A 21,449-nucleotide genomic window follows, 5' to 3' on the forward strand; every position below is an offset into this window, starting at 1 on the left:
ATCATAATTAATCTTACTTTCAGTTAAACAATCTGAAGTAGGAATTAAGTTTGACCAAGGTATGAAATCACAATTCTGTAAGTCCACAAAATAACCAAAGATAGAACGATCTCCTCCTGGCAAGCGGATGCCTAAAAATATTTGAAAGAGACAAAAACACATAAGAAAGAGTATCATGGCATTATAGATCTAGGGTCGGCAGGGCCCCTGGAGGCCATCTAGCCCAACCCACTCATTTTACAATTGAGGAAACTGAGTCCCAGAAAGATTAAGTTACTTGCCTAAGGTCACATGATAGTAATCATCAGAAATAATAATAATAATGATAATAATAGCTAACATATGGTACTTACACATAGTAGGCTTACTATGCATAGGCACTGTGCTAAACACTCTACAAATATCTCATTTGATCATTACAATACCCCTGGGAGATAGGTGCTCTTATTATCTTCATTTTACAGATGAGGAAACTGAGGCAAAGGGAGGTTAAGTGATTTGCCCAGGGTTGTGCAGCTAGTAAGGGTCTGAGGTGGGATTTGAATTCAGGTCTTCCTGACTATAGGCCCATAGCTCTATCCACTGAGTCACCTGGCTACCCCAAGTAGCATTTGAACTCAGCATCCTTTCAGTCCAGAGCACACACTTTGTCCCATTGTGCTCTACTTACTCCCAAGGTTCATTTATGGCATGTATTTCAGAAACTATAGGATATATACTTGAAAATGATTTTCTGATACCCATCTTGTTACTTTGTAACATAAATGATGTTAATCAAATGAGATAATATATGTAAAGAACTTTGTATACCTCAAAATACTATATAAATTATAATGACTATGCATTCTTATTCATACTTATTAAATTAATCATTACAATAATATGAAACTAATAAGTATTCACTAAAAGTATCTTTTTAGATACAAAATAAGTAATGATAAAACAAAAAATTTTGAATTTAGTTTGTATCTGTAATTACTAGTTACTAAGTTGGTATGTATTTTAGAAAAAAAGTTTGCTCATTTTTACAAGATTTTCGACGTAATTCAGCCTGCAATACTAACTTATCAATAATCTATTGTTTTAAAGTATGTTTAAATTTAATGCCTTTACATTAATCAGTAAGTTCCTTTTTTGTCTGTACATTCAACAGTAATTACTCTATATCTGGTAAATATTTCCTTTTATGAGGCTTTGTGGTTCCTGAATTTTGAGGAAAGCAACTTTTCCACCATCCTGCCAGTCATATTGAAAATGAGAATTTTTTTATAGCAGACCACATATTTATAGTCAGAAAACTGACTAGAAGATACAGAGAATACAAGATCCCACTGCATTTATTTGTTGATTGTAAAATAGTATTTGATTTTTTTTAGAGGAAAAACAAAGGTCCAAATGCTTTCCTCCAACAAGGTATCTAATATGCATATTAAAATCATATGAAGTTCCTTGATAATTCAAATATAGAACTAACTACTCAATAAGTCTAATAATTAATATTCAATGAAATGGCTCTATATCTATGAAGACAACTCAAGAAGCAGCAGTAGCTATTCTTCTAGAGAAACCTAGAAATTTAAAAAAGAAATCAGAAAAAGAGATGGCAGTGAAACCCATAAGCTCAAAAGTTCATATAAAAATGCCCAAATTTTAGGCAATAAACAAAAAGAAATAGAGGTCCTAATGCAAGGAAGCACATTTGACCTTATGGCTGTCATTTAGACTTACTGGGATAAAACCCATGACTTGGCCTTAATTCTGGTTAAATATATTTTGCTAGAAAGAAACAGTGTAGGTAAAAGGAGTATGTGAATACCATTCTATATTAAGGTCTACTTATATACAGAAATCCAGGAACCAGAGGGAAGAAGAATGACAGACAGAAGAATGGGTGAAGGTAAAAAGAGGGAAAAAAAATAATTTTGTCATTGGAGATCATGTGGGCAGAAAGAGGAAATATATGAAGAAATTGGGAAATAGATCACAGGTCTAACAGAAGCATGCTATGGTAGTGATAGAGCACTTTGATTACTCAAACCCTTTCTGGAACTATTTCTCTGGAAAAATAAAACAGAAAAACTAATAAGTTCCTGATTTATATTAGTAATAGTTTTACCCTTTAAAAAGGAAGAGGAACAAAGGGAAATTCTGTTGTGGGTCTGATTCTCAATAACAGGGAGCAATGGAATAGGAAATGATAGGAATTAGGTGTGGAAGGAAGTGATCACTCCATCGTAGAGTTTGTGATAGAGAAGGAAAGGAAATCTGAACATAATCTTAAGTGCAGCCTAGATTTTGGCCAAGCAGATCTCAAAGCGTTCAGAGAAAAGATACGTAGGTTCCCATGGAGTAAAATGCAACAGAAGTCAACTCAGGAGATATGGAAGATGTTTAAAAATGAAACTTTGAAGGCACAAAGGGAAACAATTACAGAGAGGATTATGGTTTGAAGAATCCTATGTTGATACACAGAGAGCTCACCAGTCAACTTAGATTTTAAAAATAAATATACAGAAGATCAAAGCAAGGCTTAGCAACAGATGAATATGAGGGTGTCTAAACATAGTGTGAGGAATGCTAAAACTCAGAATGAACTGAGACTTATGAGGAAAACTAAGGGTACAAAATGTTTTTTTTTTTAATAGCAATGCTGGGAGAAAAAGGAGGATAGAGTAATAAGACCTTTGTTTGGGAATGAAGGGATGATATTGACAACAGAGAGAAGGCAGAGTTGCTCATTTGTTTTCCCTGAAAAATAGAACGAATTTTACTCTTGGTACTTTTACCAATTACACTTGGCCAAACTCTAACCATGGATTTTTCTACTCCCACCATTCATCTCCTTCATTCCTATACAGAGCTGGAGGAAGTCATGAAATCATTTAGAATGGGTTGCTACAAATTTGTTATCTGATCTCAACAGGGCTCTCAATGCAGCAAGACAACGCTTTAACTCCTATCTAATTGATTCTCTATCCTACTCATAGTGGCTGTTCCAAACCTCATCTTGCCTCACGTCTTCTACAAAGCTTCCTATTCTCTCAGAAAAAGACTTTGCCTCATATGTCTTTAAAAATATTGAGGTCATATTCCAAGGACTCCCTTCCCATATCATGTACATCTGACATAATTTCCAATTATTTCTTCATTCTAGTCTTTGATGAAGAGGTGGCCTTTCTCCTTGCCAAGGTCAACCCCTTGATTCCATCCTCACTTATCTTCTACAGATTACTCCCACTATCAATCCCACTCTTTAATCTTGAATGTTTATCTATTGACTACTTACCTGCTGATTAAAAACATGCCCAAGTCTCCATCATTTAAAAAAAACCTCTCATTTGATCTTACCATCCCTTCAAGCTATTGTCCTATATCTCTTCTCTTTTCCTCTACCAAATTTCTTGAAAAAAAAATATTTATACTTGGTGCCTCAACTTCCTCTCCTCTCATTCTATTCTAACTGATCTACAGTCTGGCTTCTGACTTCATTCAATAAAAACTGTACTCTTCAAAGTTATTAATGATTTCTTAATGCCAAATCTGATGGGTTTTTCTAAGTCCTTGACTCTTTGCATCATTTGACACTTTTCATCACTTTTTCCTACTGGATACTCTCTCTTCTCTGGGTTTTCATGACACCCCTCTTTCTCTCTCTCTCTCTCCCCCTCTCTTTCTCACTCTCTCACTCCTTGTCTTACCACTTCTCAAGTATCCTTTGCTAGTTCTTCATTCATGTCACTCCCTCTAACTGTAGTTAGTTAGGACAAAGTTGTCCTCTTCTCTCTCTATACTCTTGCTTGGTGATCTCATCAGCTCTTATGGGTTAAATTATTATCTCTGTTCAGATGATTCTCAGATCTATATTTCTAGCCCCTGTCTCCTGAAATCTCATCTCATCTCACTAATTGCCTTTTACACTGGATGTCCTGCAGGAACTTTAGACTTGACAAGTCTGAATCAGAACTAATTTTCTTCCTCTCCCCTAAGCCCTTCTCACTTTTAAAGTTCCTTAACACCATCCTTTCAGTTATCCAGGTTCACAATCCCGATGTCATCTTCCACTTCTTACTGCTATTTACCCTACGTATGCAATTGTTTGCCAATTTTTGTCATTTCTACTTTCACTAAATCTCATACACATTATCTTCTCTCCACTCAGATAGCTACTACTCTAATTCTGGCTATCACTTCTTTCCTAGACTATCGCAATAGGCTCCTAGTCTCTCTCCACACCAGTCTCTTCTCCACTTAGCTAACAGAATGATTTTCCTAAAGCACAGGTTTGACCATGTTAAGCCTTTTACTCAATAATCCCTAATAGCTGCTTATTACCTCCAATATCAAATATAAAGTCCTTTGGCATTTATAACTCTTTGTGAAATGTTATCTTTTTACTTTCCCAGTTTTCTTATAATCTATTATCCTCCATACATTCTACAATCCAGCCTTGGTTTGTATTGATTGGTTGAACTTCGTTGATGCTCCTTGAACAGGAGGGTCTATCTTCCATTGACCATTTATTGCTGTGGGAAAGCTCCCCTTCTCTTCAGCCTCTTAGAATTGCTGGTTTCCTTCAAGACTCCACTTAGATGTCACCTTCCATTGTCTCAGGCTTCTTATCTATTGGTCTTTCCTCTTTTCTATATGTATCTTTTACATGCCTATTACTTATGTGTTGTCTTCCCTGATAGGATGTAAGCTTGAAGAAGAGAAGATTAGGGGAGAAGAACATGATAATTAGCTCTAAGCTATGTTGGAAGGGACAAGGGCAAGTGGTCAAGATGCCGATTATTCTTAATGTCAGGAGAAAACTTCCTAACAATTAAAGCTGCCAGCAAATGCAGTGGGTTTGCTCAAGAAGCAGTGGCTTTGTCTTCTTTAGGGGTTTCAAAGCAGAAGTTCGTTGACCACTTGTCCTAGGTATGTTATCACAGGGAGTACTTTCATAGGTAACTTTCAACTCTTCAATTTTGTGATTCTGTGATGAAAAGGTACCCACCTATTCTTGCTCTAGCTCGATTATTTTTTGCTCAATTAGAAGACAAATTTCACATAAGAAAGGATCATTGCCCATAATTGGAACTATCACCTGGATTGGACCATCTGTGATAGTTTCCATGTGGCATGACCCATTTATTCCCATGGGTTCAATGATGATGTCTAGGTAGAAGATTCCTAGATCTGTCTATCTAGCCCTAACCTCTCTCCTAAGCTCCTGAGTTTAGCACCACCAACTATCCTTTGGACATCCTGAGTTGGATATCCCACGGGCATCTAAAACTCATCATATCTAAAACAGAACTCATCTTTTCCCCCAAACTCTCCCCTATTCCCAACTTTCTTATTTCTGTCAAGGACTACACTATTCTCCTAGTCACCAGGCTTGCAAACTTGGTGTCATCCATGAATTCTAACTCATGTTCACCTAACACAGCCAGTCTGTTGTCATCGTGTTGTTCTACCTTTGCAATATTTCCTGTCTAGGTCCCTTTCTCTCCATTTACACAGCTGCCATTCAGGTAAAGGCCTTCATCATCTCATGCTTAGACAACTGCAAATAACTTTCTGGTTGGTTTCCCTGCCTCAAGTCTCTCCTCAGTCTAATTTTTCCTCCATTAAACTGCCAAAGTGATTTTTCTAAAGCACAAGTCTGACCATGTCATCTCCTATTTTACTGAATGTCCAGTGGCTTCCAGTTACCTCCAGGATCAATTATCTACCAGTTTCTGGTAGTTAAAGCCTTTCACAACCTGGTTCCCTCCTACCTTTCAGTCTTCTTATACTCTACTACCCTCCACACACTCTTCAATCCAGTCATTACACTCCCCCATGTACTCTATGATCCAAGAGTGCTGGCAACCCTCCATCACCATGTCACTCTATATCTTGACTCTGTATCTTTGCATGGGCTGCCCCCAATGCCTGGAATGTGTTCCCTCCCCACTTTAGCCTCCTGGCTTCCCTGGTTTTCTTTGAGACTCTGACTCAAATCCCACCTGCAGTATATTTTTCTTGGTCCTCTTCTCCCCAGCTCCACTCCCAGTGCCTTTCCTCTGAAATTACCTTTCATGTATACTGTATACATCTTGGAAGCACATTACTATTTGCACAGAATATTCTTTTGGGAGAGAAAATATGCGTGTGGTTATACAATATGTATATATACATATATGTTTAGTATAGTAAATGTACCTCCTATATATACATGTGTACACACACACACACACACACACACACACACTGAATACAAAATAGATACAAGATAATCTTCTCAGGAGGGCCCTTGCAGCTAGATGGATGAGGAAAGGTTTCCTATGGAAAGTGAGCTTGAGGTGTATGTTGCGTAGATTAATGATTCTAAGAGGGAGAAGGGAGGAGGGAATGCATTCCAGACATAGTCAGTGCAAAGGCTGGAGATGAGAGGCAGAGCATCACATAGGAAGCAATGTCAGGTCAGCCCAGCTTAACTGGAGAGCAACCTGGCAGGTATAGTAGCTAGTGTGATAGACTTGGAATCAGGAGGATTTGAGTTCAAATTCTGCCTTAAACCAGCATGTGATCCTGGGCAAGTCATTTGCCATTAACCACTGTCTGCCCCAGTTTCCTTATTTGTAAAATGGGGATAAAAATAGTACCCATCTCTCAAGGCTGTTGTGAGGACAAAATGAAATAATATACATAGAGAACACTTTGCAAACCTTAAAGCACTATATAAATATTAGCTATGACAGTGTGTAAAGGGGAGTGATTTATAATAAGCCTGGAAAGGTAAGCTATGGCCAGGTTGTGAAGGATTTTTAATGCCAAACAAGATTTTGTATTTGATACTGGAGGAGATAAGGAGTTTGTTGGGTAGGAGAATGACATGGTAAGCTCTGATTTAGGAAAGGCACTCTGGAAACTCTTTGGAGGATGAATTGGAATGATGAGAAACTTGAAGGAGAAAGGCCAATAAGGAGGTTATTGAACTAGCCCAGGCAAGAGATTATGAAAGCTTGAAAAGGAGTAGCTGTGTGGGTGGCGAGAAGGGGAGGGATATGACAGATGTTGGTGGGGTAGAAATGATAAGATTTGACAACTGATTGGACACAGGGAATGAGGAAGAGCGAAGAGTCCAGAGTCACAATGAAGTCTTGAATTTGGGTGACTGGAAGGACAGATTCAACATAAACAGGGTAGCTTGGAAGATGGTTAGGTTTTGGGGGAAATTGAATGAGTTCTGTTTTGGATATGTTGAGTTTCAGATGCCTGCTGGTCATCCAGTTTGAAATGACCAATAATCAGTTGGTGATATAAGACTAAAGCTCAGAAGAGAGACTAAGGCTAGATATATGCAGTTTTGGGGATCATTTGCCAAAAGATGATTATAAAACTCATAAGAGAGACAAAGAGACTACAGAGAAAAAAAAAGAGAAAGGGTCTTAGGACAGAATGTTGAGGAACACCTACAGTTAGGGGGAACAATATGGATGATGAACTAGCAAAAGAGATTTAAAAGGAGTGGTCAGACAGGTAGGAAGAGAACAGAGAGGGAATAATGTCAAAAAAAAAAACTCAGGGAAGAAGTAATTTGTAACTTTGGAGAGAGTAGTTTCAGGTGAATGCTGAGGTCAGAAACTCATGGATCCACCTAAAACTCTACTATTACTGCGATTCCTGCCCTGCCCCCCTTTCTAATAGATGAAGATAGTATTAGTGATGAGGAGCTCGTGTGTAATACCTTGGTGTGGTCCAACTGGATTTGTGGCAAAGTACTCCTAAAGATATCTTCCAAAATATTACTCCCCCTTCTATATTACCTGCTTATAGCAGTCAGACAAACTGCCGAAGAGAAAACTGATTTGAACCTGACACAATATAGTAGGTTGTTGTCAGAATTTTAAAAAATAATAGATTCAGATAATGATCAGGAGATTAAATCCAAGTGAGTTTGGTTTCATCTTTAAAATGTTTAATGGGCCAAATTAAAATGTACTTTAAAAATCATCTACCATTTTGTATTATTTGATATAGTCTCTCTCACATCATTTGTAAATAAGAGTTTTCATATTCATTCATTCAAAATCCACATGTGGTTGCCCTGCTTTGGCATGAGGCAGATATTTATCTGTGTCATAGCATTCCTTGTGATAATTTTCAATTAGCTGAAGATTAGATAAGACATTTATTTAGGGAATGGTATAATTATTGGTTTCCTCACATTTTTATTCTTCCTATTTTAGGAGGAATGTATTGAAAAAAAATCATTAAAAAGAAGTAAAATGAGTAATTGTAATGATCCCTTTTGGAGAAAAGATGATGAAATATACTTTCCCCTTTTCTATGAAGAGATAAGGTACTACAGGTAGAGAAAGTTGCCTGCATTGCCCGTAGTGGCCACTCTGTCGTTTTGTTCCTAGGATTATAGATTTTGAGCTAGAATGGATCTCATCGGTCATCTAGTCCAATCCTCTCATTCTTGTTTAATTCTTCTTTTCTATCATAACAGAGGATACAATTGTTTGGAGGGCAGGGTGAGTCTTGGAAAAACTAAAAAAGTATCCATAAGACATTTTAAAAAAAAGATATTTATACCCAAACATAATCAGATTTTACTTAATATTTAGAATAAATTGAAAACAAAGTTCAAATGACATACCCTTTCTGTTTTAATTCTATGCATGTATCAGAACATACCGTATGGTGGATCTCCTTCAAACAATTCATGAATGAGGTTGTCAAAGTCATAAGTTGTTTTCCGGAGAGCTGCAAATCCATGCTCTGAGCCAAACAGGACATCATCTTCATGTTCATCTTCACGTTTTAAAGTTCCTCCAAAGGACCAAGTAAATGCAAACACAAAAATCTTATCAAGCATTAAGCATAATTTTTCAGGATTTCTCTGAAGAAACCACTTTGGCTTCTTCTTTCTTTCCTTTTGGTGAGAGTTTCTACAGCAGGGAATGAAAGGATTTGGAAGCATGGAGAAGGAATGAAAGGATGATAAAGATTTACTTAAGACATATACTTTTACTTAAAATTGTCATTATTAAATATTTCTGTGGCATTAGGTAAAAAAACAAAGTATAGTTATGAAAATTTAAGGGTTAACATGGTTGAATCCTTTAATGGTGATCTTGTGACAATTATTTCTTATTCAAAACCTAAGATATTACATAAAAGGAATATTTGAAGTCTTTACAATATTTACTTTATCTCTTTCAATAACATATGCAAGCTTTGTATTTTCCTTTCTTCCAGGATGAAACTTGATTTTTGAATATGCAAATAAGAGTCATCTGTGATTTTGTCACTACCAGTAAAGGAATCCCTCTATCAAAAGATCAATATCTGTGACTTAGTAGATAAAGTCCTAGGGAGGTGCCTTAGGCATTGACAGGTTAAGCAACTTGTCCAGGATCCCAGAACAAGTGTTAGAGTTGGAATCTAAACACAGGCCTTCCTGACTCAAGCTCGTGAACTCTATTTACTAAACTAAGCGTATATCATTTTTTAATGGTTTTGTGTAAAAATATAATAATTAAGAAAAAAAGCCACAGTTTTGAAATTTCTTTTTCCTAGCTCATAGAATTTCAGCTGGGAAGGAGTTTTTGAGGTCACTTAGTGTAACCTATACCTGAACAGAAGTTCTACAATATACTGTAGAACAGGCCATGTAGTCTCCAGTTGAGGACCACTAGTGATGGGGAACTTGTTACTTTCCATGTCAACCCATTACCAGCAGGTCTTTTTTTAACACTATGCTGACAGTCATCTCTCTGCAGCCTCTATCCCTTGCTTCACTTTGTGTCTCTTGGGATCAAGCAGAACAAGTGTATTCCCTCTTTCACATAGTAATTGAACTGAAGAAATTTAGATCATGGCAGAGATGTGGCTAGTCTGCCACAAAAAAAGAAAGACTGTAGGGCTCAAGTGGGTTGAAAGGTGAGTTAACATTTGAATTTTTGAATTCTGCTTCTTCAAAATCAGCTGCTTCCTCTGGATGATCCCAAGGAATCTATAGTTCAACATGTCTAAAACGAAAGTCATTGTCTTCAACCTAATACCAACTTCTCCTCCAAGCTTTTCTACTTTTACTGAGGGTACCATCATCATTCTTTCTGTTCCTCAGATTCATAACCTCAGAGTTTTCTTCAACTCTGCCCCCCCTCCACATCCATTTAGGTGCCAAGTCTTGTTGACTATGCCTTTATAACATATCATATCCTTCTCTTTTCTCCACCCATAAGGTCACAATTTTAACTCAGACTCTCATCACCTATCTTATGAACGATTATAATAGCCTCCTAATCAGACTTTTGACTTCCAATTTCTCCCTGCTCTAACCCATTTACTACACAGCTGCAAATTATCCTCTTAATGCAGAAGTCTGGCCATATCACTTCCCTCCTTGAGAATCTCCAGGGACGATCTATTGCCTCTAGGATAAAATTCAGACTCCTCACCTCGGCACTTAGTATCCTTCAGTTTGGTTCCAAGTTTATTGCACACGTCTCCCTTTCACTCTGTATGTGACTGACCAAGTTATATGCCATTCCTCAAACTTGGCATTCCACCTTCCATCTATATGCCTTTGTATAGGCTGTCCTCATGGTACTCCCTCTCTCTCTTACGATCCCTTATGTTCATTTCCGTCCATGTGACATCTCCTTTGGGATACCTTTCCTGATCTCTCTAGTTATTAGTCTGTTCTCCCTCCTCAAATTATCATGTATTTACCGAACTGTTTACATGTTATATCCCTCCAATGGAATGTACACTCCTTGAGAGGAGACACTATTAAAATATATGTATGTTTTTTTATTTTATAGCTTTTAGCTTACACTTGCTATGTATGTAATAGATCCTTGTTGGGTGATCGTACTTCCCTTGATCTGTAAATTATGCTTCTATGAACACAGCCTAATGTGATGTCATTAGCTTTTTTTTTTTTTAGGCAATTGAGGTTAAGTGACTTGCCCAGGGTCACACAGCTAGTAAGTGTCAAGTGTTTGGTCTGAGGCTGGATTTGAACTCAGGTCCTCCTGACTTCAGGGCCAGTGCTTTATCCATTATGCCACCTAGCTGCCCCTGTCATTAGCTTTTTTGGTTGCCATGCCACATTGTTGACTTTGCTGAGCATGAATTCCGCTAAAATTTGCAGGTTCTTCTTTCAGTTCAGAATGGCCATATGCTCATCAGGTACTCCCTAATTGATTTTTTAAAAAATCCAATGTAGTAATTTGCATTTATGCCAATTTAACTTCATCCAAATAAATTTGGCCAAGGGATTGGGGTAAAGAGGAAGACTGTGATCCAGAAATTGACTTCTTTGAGAAAAGAAAGAGAATGATGTGGGGACCAGTTGTTTAACTGTTTCAAGCACTTGGATACTGTCATGATTTTGAATAGAGATAGAAAGGGTGATAAATGATGGTAGCAAAGGAGAAGTCTAGAAGTGGCCAGAGAGCGTGCCACATCCTCTTCCTGGATCGTTGTGTCAATGACATGGAAGTGGGAAGGGGGAGGGAAAGTGGGAATACTGGGAAGGAAGGTCACAGATAAATGCCTTTGGTGGAGGGGTGGCATGGCGATCTCTATAAGCACCAAAAAATGGATGGAGCAGGAAAGGAAGAAGTCTTAGAGGAAGGGAAGCGCCCAGGGTCACACAGCTAGTAAGTGTTATGTGTCTGAGGTCAGATTTGAACTCAGGTCCTCCTGACTCCAAGGCCCATGCTCTATCCACTGCACCACCTAGCTGCCCCAAAGGGAAGTTTTTTAACAACTCATCATGGGTTTCAGAGAACACAGTGGAAAGGGTAGTTAGAGCTAGATTGGGACTTGAGAGAGGTAGGGCTAAGGTGGTTGGGGATGAGAAAATGGGGAGCAGTAGTAGTAGCGGTAGTAGCAGGGGAAGGGTATAATTTTTGCTTGGGGAACTAGGATTCTGTATCACTGGAATTGGGAGAGCCATGACAGTACATGTTGACTGGGAGTGCTCCGTCCTCATGAGTTCTGTGTTGGCAGAGGGAACAATGAGTTTTTCTCCAAGTACTAGGTAAGAAGGGAATGTGGGCCAGCTCTTAGTAGAGCTTCCTTTGTTGAGGTCTTGGAAATAAGAGGTATAGTATCTGAGTCTTTGGTCTTGAACTCGGTCCTTTAGGTGGGTACCTGGTGTTGGAGAGCTTGGTCCTAGGGGCCATATGTCAAAGGTCCTGATGCTAGAGTGGAAGGTGGTTGTTGTCTAAGGCACAGATCTGAGCTGGGTCTGTGGTCAGAGGTGAATTATATGAGTGAAGCTTTGATCTTGACCTCTAGGCCATCAAGAGAGGCTTTGTCCTGACCTTGGCCCAGTGACAACAAAACTGAGCTGCAGAGTAGCAACAGCCCCCCAGGTAGTAATTGACGGCAGAAAGAGAGTAGACTGGCTCACAGTACGACGGCTGACTTGAACTACTTGCTCTCTCCTGAAAGATCATGAAGAATGAATGGGAGAGGTGCTATACACCAAGAGAAGAACAAATATAGTTTTGATTTTCAAAAAATAGAGAAGCAAATGTATTCTATAAACCAGTGGCATCAAACTCAAATAGAAACAGAGGGCCTCTAAACCATGCATAAGAATGCCTTTGAACCACATATTGACTTAGAAAACCACAGATTAATATTATCTACATATCATTGTATTTTTATTTATTTTGTTAAATATTTTCCAATTACATTTAATCTGGTTTGGGCCATACTTGGGAGCGCTGCATGCCATGTAGGCCCGCAGGCTACGTGTGTTTGATACTTCTGTTATAAACTATAGATCAGTGAGCTAAACATCAATTTCTGGCAAAATTCTAGGACTCATTGTTAAAGAGATTTCATGCCCACCTAGAACAGGGAGCAGTGATCAAGAGGAAGAACAAGCTAAACTGAGATAATTTCTTGAGAATGTTATGAATGATACATGAGGATATGCTGCAGGTACATTTCAGCTAAGCGTTTGGCAAGATATTTCACTTGCCAATGGACAAGATGGAGGAACGTCATCTAGAACTTCCCAATAGGTAATGTCGGGCCAAACGTAATGAGAGAAAATTTCAAAGGGATAAATGTGAAATTTTACATTTGGGTTAAAAAAAAATCAACTTCTCAAATACAAGATGGGGAAGGCATGGCTAGATAGAGTTTTTGAAAAAGAGCCACAGATTTTAGTCTGAACAAAAAGTATAATATGGTAGCTCCAAAATCTAATGTGACAATGCTACATTAAGGAAGGTACTGTGTCCATAAAGAGGCAAGTGATGGTCACTCAATTAATAGATGTTTATCAATCACCTACTATGTACTAGGCACTGTGTTAAGCAGTGAAAGAGAAAAAGAAAAGAAAGAGAAAAATAAAATTAAATAATCCATACTCTCAAGGAGCTAAACAGTTTGCTATACCTTGCTATGGCCAGACAATATAGGAAGCATTTCATTCAGTCCTGGGGGTCACATTTTAGGGAGAACATTGATAATAAAGAACCTAGCGGAGAGTATCTTGGATGGTGAAGGGCTTACAGATCAAGCCATGAGAAGTATCTGAAGGAACTAGACTGGTTTAAGCTCTAGAGCATATACTTCAGTAGGAAATAATACTGTCTTCATGTGTTTAAAGGGCTGGCATATGATGGAGGGATTGCCCCCAAAAGTCAGAATCAGCCGCCAGAATTTTGCAAAGTGGCAAAATTTAGGCTTGATGTTAGAAAATAAAAAGCAAAAAAAACTTCTCAACAATTAGAATTATCCCAAAGGGAAATAGGCTGGCTTAAGAGGTAATAGGTTCCACCTCTCTGGAGGTCTTTAAGCCAAAGCTGGAAGATGACTTATTGGATATCACAGAGATAATTCTTCTTCAAGTATAGGTTGGGCCAGACGGTCTTTGGTGTCCCTTTGAAATCTGAGATTCTGTGATCCTGGCTATGGTTCGCTTGACTGATCTTCTGGCCACAGAGTCTGAGAAGGAGGGACCTGACTCATCTTGGTTATAGCCTTAGATGAATATGGATGATAGAAGAGTAAGAGGACCAGGCTCTTTATGAATAACCTTCTATATCACTTGTTAGAACCATGCTTTTAAAGCAACAACATTAAATAATCTGGAAATGGATTCTCAGATACATATATATTATGAAAGGTTTCAGATAGGTTAGTATTTCTTGTTATAATTGTTTTTCTAGTTATTAAAGTAATTTTAAAAAATGAGTCTCTGATTCCTTAAAGCATTCTTTCCCCCCTCCTTTGTTTTCTTTTTGATGTTTAAGTGACTTGCCCAGGGTCACACAGCTAGTAAGTATCAAGTGTCTGAGGCCGCATTTGAACTCAGGTCCTCCTGATTCCAAGGCCAGAACTTTATCCACTGCACCACCTAGCTGCCCTTTCTTCCACTTCTTTTTAAGGGTGTCAGTTCTTGAGCGTTTTTTGAGACTTTTTGATGTCATTGTTATCTGAGCCTTACCTTTGAATGCTTCTAAAATGAGACATTATCCTGATATTTATTAACAAGTGTGACTGCACATAGTATGCATGGAACATATTGTGTAGAAAACAAATATATACTAACTACTAATTATAACTATCTTTAATAGTAATCTAATTTAGAGGTTGATCTTTGCAGGGGCCTGCTGGAGCCAGCTTGGATAGTTACACCAAAGAAATTAGCAAATGCTACACATCAGTGTGTAGCATTCGCTAATTTCTTTGGTGTAGATGTTCACAATGAAAATTTAACAATAGGCTGTCTGGGAACTATAGTTATAATTAGTGATTAGTATAGCTGTGTGACCCTGTAATTACAATTTTGTAAGATTACAGTTAATAAGATTATAGGGCAGCTAGGTGGATAGAGTGTGGGTCCTCATCTTCCTGAGTTCAAACCCAGCCTCAGACACTCTCTCACTGTGTGACTCTGCGCAAATCACTTAACCCTATTTGCCTCAGTTTCCTCATCTGTAAAATGAACTGAAGAGGAAATGACAAACCACTTAGTACCTTTGCCAAGAAAACTCCAAATGGGGTCACAGAGAGTTGGACGTGATTCAAAAGACTCCGCAACAATAACAAAAACAAAGATTATAGTAATCTGAAAAGAGTTCATGATGATTCATTCGTTTCTCATGCACAGATTCTGGTCCGATTAATTCAAACAGTACTTACTACAGCAACAACTAGGCTTAAAAATTGAAAAATTTTTCTGGTAATTATGCAAAAAACTATGATAAACCCATTTGAAGTAGAAGCTATGAATACACTGGTTCATTACCAAATCTTGATTTGTGACTGACCTTTTTGCTTTATCAGCCTCTGCATGTCTGAATTTAAAAGCGTGTTTATTTACTGAGCTTGTTTCTGACGTTACAATCGATTCAATAGCTGGAAAAAGGGAAAGGAAAACTTATTCTTTGCTAGCAATCAATAATTTCCCATCATTTCAGTTAGCTAAGCAAAAAATGTTACCATTTCAGTTTCAAAATGTGGGGAAAACATTTGTAAAAACACTGCACTAGATTTGCCTTTTCAGATCTGTTAGGGAGTGAACCGGCTGCCCACTAGTACTAGTCCTATCAACTGTCTACATTTTCGTATTCATCCAAGTTGTGCATCTTTATAAATTACACAATGGGTTCCCCTTGGAGTCTTCAAGTATTATGTAGATATAGTCTTTAGGATATAAAATGTTTTCCTTTGGTTCATAGCCTTTTGGTTCCAGATCACATTTAGCAGGTATGCCTGGGTATTGCTACACAGTACACAAGTTTTTCCTAAATTGTGTTCTACGTAGCCTTGTCATTCCATGAGATAGGAATATAGGTTCTACGAGAAAGTGCTAACGTTTTGAGCTCACAACAGCACTTGGGTAGGGGCTTAGCTATATTAGGAGGACAGCCAGTAGCAAATGCCACAGTTTGGTTGTAACTGAGATAGAAAGGTAGAAAGATAGATAGATGGATAGATAGACAGACAGATGGAGGTGAGAGACAATATACATTATACTGATACATATACTGATATATGTATATACACAAATAATGATAATAATGACAATGCTGCTGCTAATAATAATATTTATAATAAGAGTTAACATTTATATAGTACTTAGTATGTGCCAGGAACTGTGATGAATGCTTTACAATTATCATCTCATTTGGTCCTCACAACAACCCTGGGGGAGGGTGGTGGGTAGGTGCTATTATTATCCCCATTTTACAGATAAGGAAACTGAGGGAAACAGAGGCTAAATGACTTATCCAGGGTCACACAGCTAGTAGTGTCTAAGGACAGATTTTAATTCAGGTGTTATGCACACACCCCCACACACAAACATACATTGCATACATACATACATACATACACACACAAACACACACAAACATTCATGCAAACATACACATCCAAACACACATACATGTAAAAATTTCCAAGGATAATGAAAAAGATGAGGTGGATAGAAAAACTTTGAATCATGATATTGAAGTAGGTATGCAGGGGGACAGGAGTTAATAATTTAAAAGTGAGTATAATTACCAGTAAAGATTGATGACATAACACAAGTATCACATTTTGAAAAGCTGAAGGAAGACCTTGGTGAGATCATGCAGAAATACCACTGAGGAGGGAGGACTAAACAACCCTACTCTCTACCACCACCACTATTTTCCTTTAGTTTGGGGTCAGTGGATGGAGGGGAACCACCTCTGGAGAATAAAGCAGGGAACAAAGCCACGTGTACTGGAAATATACCCTGCTCTGTGCCCCTCTGATGTTTCTTAAACTTCATTTTGCAACCTGGCTCCATTGTGCAACTCTGTCTTATGACGTCGTAGTATGATGTAGTTTTAATTTGCCATGGAAAGTTACTGGCTAGCTTACTGCTTCTCCCACCCCGCTCCCTCCCCATATGCTTTAGCTTTCTCTATGTTTCCAGTTAAGAGACCATCCCCTACCTTGTTTCTTGGCATAAGACCATAACTGCCTGCAGTGCCCAAGGGCAGAATAGTGGGGAGGCCTTCTCTTATCCTGCACTGGGGGAGAGGCACCCCTTCCCCCAGGGATGCTCAAGGTTAGAACATTGTAGATGGGTGGAGAATGTCTCTGAAGATCCCTACTAAAAAAGCCCCCTTAAATTCCCAAATTAGTGTCAGTCTCTTGACTGCATGAGGCTGATACCCAGAGATCAGCTCTTCCACTCTATAGGCATTATCTAACTTGCCAAGTGGATCCCCATTCCCTCCTCCACAGCCTCCCAGGTCATTCTCCCTCTTCCTTCCCAGTTCCTTCCTGTGGGTTTTGCTGCTTGTGCTAATGGCCTCTGGACTTTGCTCATGTCCTCACCAGGGACAGTACCAGGTTCTTTGACAGCCACACCTTCACGGGCAGGACTCCCCTGAACTTCATGCCTCAGTAACAGGGAATTCCCCTCCTATAGAGCCTCTTTGATCTCTGAGCCACTGACCAAGGAGTAAGACTACGATTGCCTGGGCCTGGGCCCCAGTAGAAGGGAATTCTTTTTCTGTCATGGTCAAGAGCAAGGCTTGTACTTCCATATCAATACATCATGTTGCTATAGGTGTGAGAAGATTCTATGGAAAGGTTAGAAAGAGGTTCCAGATAAATTTTCACACTGTGCTATTTTCTGGGAGTGCTGAGGGAGAAAGGGTGTGGAACTAAGGTGAGGCTTAAGAGGCAGGAAGAATAGGAATATCATCACCAATGCACAAATGTATCTGATTTTGTTTAATTGTTAATATAAAGAGGAATCTTAAAAATTTGCAGAAGTTCAGAAATTATATTGTTATTAGGGCATTTATAACATTATCTCTTCCTTCCCTCCCTCTCCCCTATAATCCCCAGCAAGGTGGTATAATGGTTAGAGTTCTGGGCCTGAAGTCAGGAAGACCCGAGTTCAAATCTGCCCTCAGACACTCACAGCTGTGTGACCCTAAACAAATCTCTTCAATTTTATCTCTGGATATTCCCCAAGAGAACCTCTTCATTTAAGTTGGGCAAATTTGTTTTTGTTCTCCTACGTAAGATGTCTTAGTTTCTGCTTTTATGCGTTGTGCATACCATATGATCTTCCTGTGATATATTTCTCTGTTCTCTCCTTTATTTTTGTCTATATCCATCTCCAGAACGTAGCTCAAACCTTCTTCCCTAGTCAACCCCACCTGATCATTTTCTTCTTCTTCTTCTTTTTTTTTTGTTTTGACTAGGCAATAGGGTTAAGTGACTTGCCCAAGGTCAGCTAGTAAGTGTTGAGTGTCTAAGGCCGGATTTGAACTCAGGTCCTCCTGACTCCAGAGCCGGTGCTGTATCCACTGGGCCTACTAGCTGCCCGCAATCATTTTTAAACTATATCTTTTATGAATCCTCTCAGCACTCATGTATTTAATTTGTGATTTTTCTGATTTGCACTACTGGCACATAACTTGTTAATAAGCTTCATCACTCACACATAGTGTTTTATCTTTCCAACCAGAATGCAAACTCTTGGTAGGGAGAGATGTACATTTTCTTTCAAATTTTAGACAATTCAATAGACATTCAAGAAAATTAATTGATTTCAGTAAAATTATTTGGAAAAATTATTCTACTTACATTTCCCAAAAATTCCGTTGCTTTCCATGAAACTAAAATAAGCATCGAGAATTCTGCAGAGATTTATTAAAATTGGTATCTCATGTACAGAAAAAGGCTGTGTACTATTATGCGTCCTTAAAAAGTGTAGACCTTCTTCCACACTTTTTTTAAACATTCGTTCAAGATTTTCTACGCCATGCTGTGGGAGAAGGTTTGAAACTTTTACAAGCCATGTCTTAACATATGGCTCCCATCCTAGATCAGCAGGATCCTAGAAATTAAAAATAGTATAAGATGAGAGACTAGGTATATGTTATTCATAATATATCTTTGGTAAATGAAAATTTAGTGTGAAGATACAGATTCTTCATTATATTAGTGCCTCTAATTATCTAAGAAAAGTTAGGAAAATATGACTTTTATGATCATTTTACATTTTCTAATGGTGGTTTGGAAGTGGCTTTCCTCCCTCTGCTTTTTTTCCTCCCTCCCATAATTTATTTCTAGCTGTAGAAATGGGCTGGGAGACTGTATTCCTGGAGCTACATTAGGATGTGGCTATGGTTGACATGAGGCAGGATAAGCAGATTATCACAGACAGTACGGTCTATAGCATCCTCACGTTCCAGGGACCATGTTACTTCCACTATCTGCCAGTTTGCTGACACCAAGCAACAACCTGGTTAAGGCAGCTTCTAGGGTCTTCTACAGTTCACTCCTTCCCAGAGCAACTCTAGGCAAAACTGTAAAGGAGACAGAGTTGATTTTCCCCACAACATGTGGGTGCTAACTTTTGTTTGCCTTCATCCCCTTCAGAGGGTCCTTTCTTTAACTTTCCATCCACTAAAGCCCAGTGCCTTCACGCTTTCTCCTTCCTCCCCTCTATCCAAATGTGCTCTCAGATTGGCACAGGCCTTGGCACTGGTCATTGTCACTGAAGATACAGTATGCTGTACCAATATTCATATGTCTAACAACAACTTAAGTGTTATTCCTGCAAGGAGAGTTTATATTTTAACGTGGATCAAAAATTGAAGATAAAATGATTCTTGGTTCTAACTGTGGCATTCAGGTTTTTGAGTGAAGGACAGATTTGGAGGAAAGGGGAATGGAGATCTTCACTAGTCACCTTTAAATAATAACACAGATAACCACTGATTTTGCCTATGGGAAGGTCATTCCTATTTCTCACCTAATTGAGCTACTCCACCTAACCTGGATGACAAAAATCAAGGGTTCAATAACTACACGTATCAATTAGGTTTACATAGAGAAGCCATGTTCCCTGGTCATAAACTTTATCCCCAAATCTCCCCAGATATATCCCCAACTGAGTTTTTATGGCATCCTCCAATATTCAGTCAACTGTCTTGTATATGTATATGTTCCACTAGTGACAAGATAGGATGGATGAAATACACATAATTCAGTGTAGTCTCTCACCAGTCTCCTGCTATTGATAACTGTAGTATGACCTTTCTAATTAAATCACCTCAGCTTCTTATTTTCCTAAAATCCCTTCAGGACTCAGCTCAAGTCCCACCTTTTGCAGGAGGCTTTTCTTAGCCCTTTCCCACCTCCCCACCAGCTGCTGGGATCTTCCCTTCTCTGATTACTTTCCATGTACTCTGACTATAGCTCAAACATACCTAGTTATTTATATATTGCCTTTCCTGTTAGAACGTGCTCCTCTTAAGGGCAAGATCGTGTTATTTGTCTTTCTTTGTATGCTCCATTCTTAGCACCATAGTGCCTGGAACATAATAGGTAGGCACTTAATAAATGCCGACTGGCTGACAAAACATGGTATGTTTTAACCATGAGTGATATTAGCATTCAGTGGCAACAACGATACTCATTTTATAATTGTTTATAATCAAATTATAAACAGATATGTTTCTAGCATTGAATGGGAAAAACAGCAACAGCAACAACAACCACCCCGTAGGCCTTGGGGAAACAATTTCACTAGTACCAGTGGCTTCCTCCTAGACATTAAAGTTCCAAAAATTTATCTGCAAGGAAGTTTACTTTTTACAACATACTCTTTTAATAGGAAAATTAGTCCTGGAATCCTACCACATAGACCATTGCACATCGAGTGATAGTAGCCGGGCTGGCCTGAGAGAGATTATCCACTTCAAAAATCATCCTTATGCTATCAGTTAAAATGATTCTCTCACTGTTAGCAAGGCACAAAGTTTTGCTGTCATCTAGCACAGTGTTTAGGTTTTCTATCCATATGGTGTCAACTGGACCATCAAACACTATCCACTGCCAATCTGTAATTGTCATACCTGCAAAATTAAAAAAAAATGTTTGTTATGGTTTGTAATATGTGTTTTATTTTTCTCTTAATATAACTTATAAGTGTCAACCCTCTTTTATTATACGTTGTAAATTATGTTTATACTATTTAGGAAGTTTATTTTCTAATCAAGGTAAAAGATGGTAACTTAGAAAATATTTTTAAGTTTTGGAAAAGAGTTTTGAAAAGTAATCTAAAATTATCTCAATTGGATCCTAACTGCAGCAAGGAAATTCTTTTACTTTTCCCTAATTGGGTTTCTATGGCACTTCCCAAGTTTGCTGTTTTAAATAATTTCTCCTCAAATTTCCTCTCTTATTATTTCCTCTTCTTCCTCCCCCCCACCTTTTTTGCATGGGATCTCTAATACTTTAATGGGAAAAGAAGCCATTCACCATGAATTCTCTCATTTTTCCTACTCTACATCTCAATTACCCCTGACATCAACCTCAATTCCTTCCCTTTGCTCAAGTCTCTAATGAAGGGATGGCTTTTCTCACTAAGGCCAATTTGTCTACTTGTGCCCTTGACCCTCTCTCCTCCAGCAGCCTGC

General features: G+C 38.4%; 1 protein-coding gene across 1 annotated transcript in view; it reads right to left on the reverse strand.

The window, feature by feature from the left end:
- LOC114049472 (dynein heavy chain 14, axonemal-like) overlaps positions 1 to 21,449 on the reverse strand; it is a 343,809-nt gene that overhangs the window by 160,366 nt on the left and 161,994 nt on the right. Inside the window, exons 40-44 of the mRNA XM_027870712.1 lie at positions 20,668 to 20,885; positions 18,607 to 18,859; positions 16,879 to 17,062; positions 8,677 to 8,930; positions 18 to 131 (exon numbers count right to left, since the gene is read on the reverse strand). Of these exons, the coding sequence (XP_027726513.1) occupies positions 18 to 131; positions 8,677 to 8,930; positions 16,879 to 17,062; positions 18,607 to 18,859; positions 20,668 to 20,885 (1,023 nt within the window). The remainder of the gene's footprint in view (positions 1 to 17; positions 132 to 8,676; positions 8,931 to 16,878; positions 17,063 to 18,606; positions 18,860 to 20,667; positions 20,886 to 21,449) is intronic.

This window comes from Vombatus ursinus, unplaced genomic scaffold (genome assembly GCF_900497805.2).
Source record: "Vombatus ursinus unplaced genomic scaffold, bare-nosed wombat genome assembly UNPS02014798.1, whole genome shotgun sequence".
Lineage (NCBI taxonomy): Eukaryota > Metazoa > Chordata > Mammalia > Diprotodontia > Vombatidae > Vombatus > Vombatus ursinus.